Source organism: Neofelis nebulosa, chromosome 8, assembly GCF_028018385.1.
Source record: "Neofelis nebulosa isolate mNeoNeb1 chromosome 8, mNeoNeb1.pri, whole genome shotgun sequence".
Classification (NCBI taxonomy): Eukaryota; Metazoa; Chordata; class Mammalia; order Carnivora; family Felidae; genus Neofelis; species Neofelis nebulosa.
In genome coordinates, this window is record NC_080789.1 from 14,926,283 (window position 1) to 14,932,958 (window position 6,676).

Below are 6,676 nucleotides of genomic sequence, written 5' to 3' on the forward strand. Positions count from 1 at the left end.
TTTTTTTTTATAAAGTCAGGGATGTCACTTTAATTTAACCAAAGGTTAGGTGGAGTGAGAAGTGGGGAGGGGAAAAAGGAAAATGAAAAACCAGTGGACAAAAACAACGGAGAGGAAAATAAGTTTTTATACAAATCTGAGTTCTAGCACACTAACATATGTTACTATTGCCTAAATGCTACGAAGTTTCCAAATGGCCACTTTAAAAAGAAACTTTTTTTTTTAATGTTTTTTTTTTTTTTAATTTTTTTCCAACGTTTTTTATTTTTATTTTTGGGACAGAGAGAGACAGAGCATGAACGGGGGAGGGGCAGAGAGAGAGGGAGACACAGAATCAGAAACAGGCTCCAGGCTCTGAGCTGTCAGCACAGAGCCGGACGCTGCGCTCGAACCCACGAACCGCGAGATCATGACCCGAGCGGAAGTCGGACGCTCAGCCGACTGAGCCCCCCCCAGGCGCCCCCCAGATGGCCACTTTCTGATAAAACCGGAAGTATCAAATTCAGCACGTGGCCCGCACCACCACCAGGCACGAACTCGGTCCGCAGCCTGCGCTGGGCTAGCAGCGGGCTCTGTGTGGGTGCTCAAGTGCCGGCTTGGAGTCCCCTTCACCCAAAGTGACCGTGTCAATTAAATCTCAAATACAACTCCCCAAGGAAGGAATGCAGGAAAAACGTTCCTTTCGTCTTAAGGGCTGTCTTTTATTTATTCATTTTTGGGATGTTCTTCGGTGAAGGTTGGCTTGAAGTCAATATTTATGTGCATAACGTACCCACAGCGCTGACTGGGAAATTCCAATCGCCCTCTGGGTTTTTAGAGTGAGGTGCTCAGGATCCGGTACAGTGTGCATTTGAGAAGTACCGTTGGAGAGTTTCCTTAATAAGCACCTTTAAGTCTGCAGGCACATACCCAATTGGGGCCTGGGTCGGGGGGCGGGGGGCGGGGGGCGGGGGTGGCAGCCAGAAGGTCAGAAGACACGTTCCCCGCCGGAAGACACGCATTTCTTTTTCCTAAAATTTAGCCCTGGATTAAAAAACCAGCTCAAAAATGCAAACCACCCTCGGAGGGGCTCCAAGGCTGCAGCGGGCGCGGAGGGCCGGGGCCGGGCCGGGCGCGCGCTAGCTGCCCGCCTCCTCGGCCTCGCTGCAGGGCGAGGGCGCCGACGAGGCCTTGGACTCGCCGTCGCTGTTGCACTCGGCGGCGCGCGGCGGACGGGTGCCGGCGGGGCCCTCCTGCCCCCGGGCGTGGCGCTCCAGCAGCTCCTGGAGGTGCTTGATGTAGCCGATGGCGGCGCGGAGCGTCTCCACCTTGCTGAGCCGCCGGTCGGCCAGCTCGCGGGGCAGGTGGTCTCGCAGGCGCGCGTACCCCTCGTTCACGCAGCGTACCCGCTGCCGCTCGCGCTCGTTGCGCCGGCGGAGGAAGGCGGGCTCGAAGGCGCGGTCCAGCGGCAGCGGCGGGCACGACCGCCTCGCGGCGCAGTCCCGGGGCGCCCGCTCCCAGCACGCGGCGTCGAGACGCCACGAGACCCTGAAGGGGTCCCCGAGGGGGAGGCGGGGCAGGGACCCCGGCAGGTCCGGGGGCTCGCCGCGGAGGTAGCACGACCGCAGGGGCAGCAGTTCGGCCGGCTTACGTTTCTCCATCCCTCGCCGGGAAGCAAACAAATCACCCAAGAGACCGATCTCTTGCAAGACGAGACTTCAGATCTTCAAAGCGTAGGTGCTGGTGCATTCAGACAGCCTGGCACAGCCGGGCTTTTAATTTCTGGTTCCAGGACAGACTGCAAGGAAACTTTGCATGATTTCCTAAATTCATTGCACTACTCGACCATTTATAATGATCCAGGCGGAGGTGATAAGCAAAGATTTAGGACCTCCTAATCCATACTTCAGATCCTGTCTTCCCCTCTGATCTTATTTCAAAAGGTGACAAAAGGGGTTCCTCTGCTCGGTCCCCTTAGCCTGGAAATGTGAGCGCACACCACACAGAGTAATCTTTCAAAACCACCCAAGCTTTTCAATTACCGTAATCCACCGCTCTGGGTCTTCGAGAGTGTAGGAATCTTCGAGGTTTCAAAAGAGCCCCTCCCAGGAACCAACAGGTCTGGCGGCTGAGCGAAAGTTTAGCGAAGGCTTTCCCCTTGAAAATCAAAACTTGACTGTCCTTTGCGGTTTCCGGCGTCCAGGGCTAATGGAAATCTCTTTCAGACGGTGTGCAAACTTACGCTTGTTCTGCCATTTCTGTGGAGGTGGAGGGAAGACCTCATCAAAGGAAAGACTGCTCCCTTGTGGTTGTAAGATGTGTCCAGCAAAGGAGGACCTCCGGGCAGGCTTGAGGGTTTTCTTCTCCAAAACCAAATCTTTTAAAAGCCCAGTTAGACATGTTTTGAAGAGAAGAGGAAAGGACTATACCTTAGCAACGAGTAGATGGATTCGAATGTTGTGTTCCCGCTTAAGTTGATCGCAAGGCGTTTTATGGATTTGTGCTACTTTTTAAGAGCACATCAAAAGGTTGAACAGTAACAAACACTTTCAGCCAGTTATTTCTCACAGTGCTTACTGTAAACACAGGTTAAACACTGCTTCCCGACCTCTTCTAATCCCACCCAGGATAGAAGAACATTTTTCCATAGTGCAAAGAATGTATTTCTATTGTGTTCTTTTTGTCTTCAGAAACAAAGATGCAATTTATTTTCTCCCTTGGGGGCAGGAAAGCAACATTTGAAAGGTGGAGATCCCCAACTCCAAGGATCAAGGATGATGGCTTTGAAGACTTGTCTTTTTAACACACAACCAAAAAAAAAAAAAAAAGAGAGAGAGAGAGAGAGAATAATTAATCCATCCGTGTTGGTGAAGGGCTTTGAAGATAAAAGTGTCATTAAAAATCCAACAGTGGTTAATGTCAAAAAATGCGTTATCACGCTGAAAATCAGATCTCTTGTTCCGCAAACCAGCACATTAAAGGCAGCCTCTACTTTTAAAAGTCCAACTTAAAAACAAGAGAAGCAAAAACCCCCTACGTTTACGATCAGACTTTCTGCCTGTTCTTCAGGAGCTGGGGTGTCGCCCTAACATGTTTTTTTGACAAGTGCTGCGCTTACCTGTTTACCCTAAATGATCTGCCCCAAGCAACTGCAAAAACACCTCCATCAAGGCAAATAAAATAGAAATAATGATTCCTTTTAGGCATTAGTTAGTCACATTTTAAAAACTCCCTGGGAGGCTTGTACCAGGAAACAACCTAATGTGTCACCTTGATTTCTCAGTAGAGTTGAGAACAATCCATAGAAAAGTCCTTCCTGTTGGGAGACAAGCCCACCATAGAGACAGAAAGACTATTAGACCACAAGATGCTTTGGGCCATGTTAAGGATTTTGCCCTTTGTTCTAAGAGTGAAGGGATATAGGGGCGCCTGGGTGGCTCAGTCGGTTAAGCGTCCGACTTCGGTTCAGGTCATGATCTCGCAGTTCGTGAGTTCAAGCCCCGCGTCGGGCTCTGTGGTGACAGCTCAGAGCCTGGAGCCTGTTTCAGATTCTGTGTCTCCCTCTCTCTGACCCTCCCCCGTTCATGCTCTGTCTCTCTCTGTCGCAAAAATAAATAAACGTTAAAAAAAAAATTAAAAAAGTGAAGGGACATAAATGATGTATTTTAAGCAGAAAGGTGACATGGTAAGATTTTGATTTTAAAAAACATTACTCTAGGGGTGTCTGGGTGGCCCGGTAAGTTGAGCATCCAACTTGAACTCAGGTGGTGATCTCATCACTTGTGAGTTCAATCTCCGCATTGGGCTCTGTGCTGACAGCTCAGAGCCTGGAGCCTGCTTCAGATTCTGTGTCTCCCTCCCTCTCTCTGCCCCTACCCTGCTCTCTCGCTCTCTCTCAAAAATAAATAAACATTTTTAAAAAATGTTTTAATTACTCTATTTGCAGACTGGAGAATAGACTAGAAATGAGGACAAGAGAAAACAGGTAAGCAATACCATTTTTCATCCTCAGATTGGAAAATGTAAAAAGATTGTTAACATCCAGGGCAGGCAAGAATTTGGGGAAGGGGCAAAAGTGTAATTGCTACAAGCTTTTGGGAAAATAACTATTAAAATTAATAGCATATATCACATGTCCTTTGACCAAAAGATACTACAGAAATAAATGCACTGGTGTGAATTTACCTGCACAATAATATCTATTGCAGCATTGTTTGTAGTGATTCTTAAAAGGAAAAAAAAAAAAAAAAAAAAGGAATAGCCTGAATGTCCGCCAATAGAGAGAGGGCTGGGTGTGCCTGGGTGGCTCAGTTGGTTGAGCGTCTGACTCTTGATTTTGGCTCAGATCTCACAGATCAAGCCCCATGCCAGGCTCTGCACTAATATTGTGGAGCCTGCTTGGGATTCTCTCCTCTCTCTCTGCACCCCCCTCCCCGACCTGTCTCTCAAAATAAATAAACATTTTTTTAAAATAGTGGGAGGACAAGGCACCTGGGTGGCTCAGTCGGTTAAGCCTCCGACTTCAGCAAAAGGTCATGATCTCATGGTTCACACATTCGAGCCCTGCATTGGGCTCTGTGCTGACAGTTCAGAGCCTGGAGCCTGCTTCAGGTTCTGTGTCTCCCCCTCTCTCTGCCCCTCCCCACTCACATTTTATGTGTGTGTGTGTCTCTCTCTCTCTGTCAAAAATAAGTAAACATTAAAAAAATTTAAAAACAAAAAAAAATAGAGGGCTAATACTTTAAGAATATTATGCTATTATTAAAAATAATGAACTAGAGCTATATATAAGAACTTGCAGAGCTATACATAATGTGTTAAGTGAAAAAAAAACAAATTAAGGATAATATATGCGGTGTGAATTTAAAACAAACTGTTCTACATGATATATATGTCTTTATATGTGTTTATGTGCACACAGAGAAGTGGAAAGATTCACAGTAAATTTCTGTCATTCGTTGCCAAAGAAAGGTGGCTTTGGGGAGAAGGGGTGTTATGCATTTTTCTTTATGGATCTTTCTACTGTTTAATTCGTTACCAAAAGCACATATTACTTGTGTATTTATCATTATAATGTAAAGGTCTTGGGCCAGGTTTTCTGGCTCCTTATAAATTCTGTCTCTGAGGAATAAATACCTACAAGACTTTTTTTTTTCTTTTCTTACTGAAATGTCATCAGAAAAAGTCAAATCCTGGTTCTCTACTCATCCTTAATAGGGTCCGAATACTGTTATGAGTTATGGATGTGGTCATGAAGAATGCTTAGTCTTCCTTAGGGTTTTTGAAGGTGCAAGTGCATTTGAAATAGGTAGCTTCTTCAGTGAGAAAAACGTTTTTTTGTTTCACAATGTGAAGTGGGGAGGGGCTGCGTTCTTGTTACATAAGAGATCAAAAGAGGAGGTTCTGACTCCCCATCTCTCTGGTCAGTTTTGACCCAGACAAATGTTTTCTCCAACTTTAAAGATGTCTCCCATCTAGATCAAGTCTAGGTATGTTATAGTCATGTCTAGATCAAGGGACTAAACACTAAACCTCCAAGGACAGTTGAAACTATGTTTGGTTGTCCTACTCGGATCTGCCTGTAAAAGGGGAAATGGAGATTCACTGAAGATCAGGCTCAGCAGATTCAAAGGTATCTCTAAGGCCAAGGTAGACTTCCACCCCTAAAATTCAGGCGGGCTCTTGCCACCTGCTTGAAACACGTGAGATGAAGACTTAGATCAGCTCTTCTTCCAAAATGTTTGATATCACATTATAGATTCTATTTTCCTAGGCTGGTGGCACAGAGGTATTACATACCTGTCTGTCCCCATACCTGCAGTCTGCATCAGCTGCCATAAGGGGACACAGAGAAACATATGTTATGACCTCATGATAGAAACAGGTGCAGATAACCATGATCAAACTGATCACGGAATCCGATTCTATTCCGTTGGTCCTGTTCTACATAGCTCAGGTATAAGCTATCTGTATTCTCATGTGCAACATCCTCGAGGGGTATTCTTAGATACAACTAAACACTGAGACTCATTAAGACTATGGGGGGGCCACATTTGACATCAGATTTTCTTGGAAGGATATAGATCAGGAACAGAGCTTGGAGCAGAGCAGAATTAGGCATTCTACCTCCCCAGGAGTCCTTGCCATAATCCGTGCAGCAATCCACGCAGGCGCTCCTCCCAAACCCCCTGGAGCCAAGTCTGTGCAGCAATCCACGCAGGCGCAGGCGCTCCTCCCAAACCCCCTGGAGCCAAGTAACAACTCAGATGCAAGGAAAGAAGACTCACATCAGACCCATGTGGCCAGCTGTCCTGACTTAGAAGTCGCACACCCCTCAGGAGCCAGTATTTCTTGTAACGACCCCACAGGTATAGCTTCCAGGGACCTCTCACGAGGGGCCAGTGGAAGAGGCTTCACATTCCGAAGCCCAGAGCTATACTCCCCCATCCGGTATTTATAGTTGTGCCAGTCCAGATGCAATCTACCAATCAGGTGATTGCTTTAATATAAGTTAAGGTTGCTTAATGACATAGCTGACATTCTCTCTTTATCATGTTTCAGAGGGCCAGAAAACAGAAAGTTAACTGAAGGTCAAATTGTCATCCAAAAGGGCAAAACTTTCATGTATCCTTTACCCACACCATTCCATTCTATTTTAAAGATAATTTATAGCAAGAGGAGCGCCTGGGTGGTTTAG

The 6,676-nt window shown here is 46.6% G+C and overlaps 1 protein-coding gene across 1 annotated transcript; it reads right to left on the minus strand.

The window, feature by feature from the left end:
• Positions 1–946: 946 nt before the first annotated feature.
• Positions 947–2,557, minus strand: ASCL4 (achaete-scute family bHLH transcription factor 4). The gene is made up of 2 exons (XM_058741495.1): positions 2,022–2,557; positions 947–1,777 (listed from the first exon to the last, which is right to left on the minus strand). The coding sequence occupies exon 2, from the start codon at positions 1,638–1,640 to the stop codon at positions 1,119–1,121; it is 522 nt and encodes a 173-aa protein (XP_058597478.1). The 5' UTR covers positions 1,641–1,777; positions 2,022–2,557; the 3' UTR covers positions 947–1,118.
• Positions 2,558–6,676: the final 4,119 nt, after the last annotated feature.

Coding starts and splice junctions, on each gene's coding strand:
- ASCL4 (XM_058741495.1), bottom strand. CDS start 1,640: ATGGAGAAACGTAAGCCGGCCGAACTGCTGCCCCTGCGGTCGTGCTAC.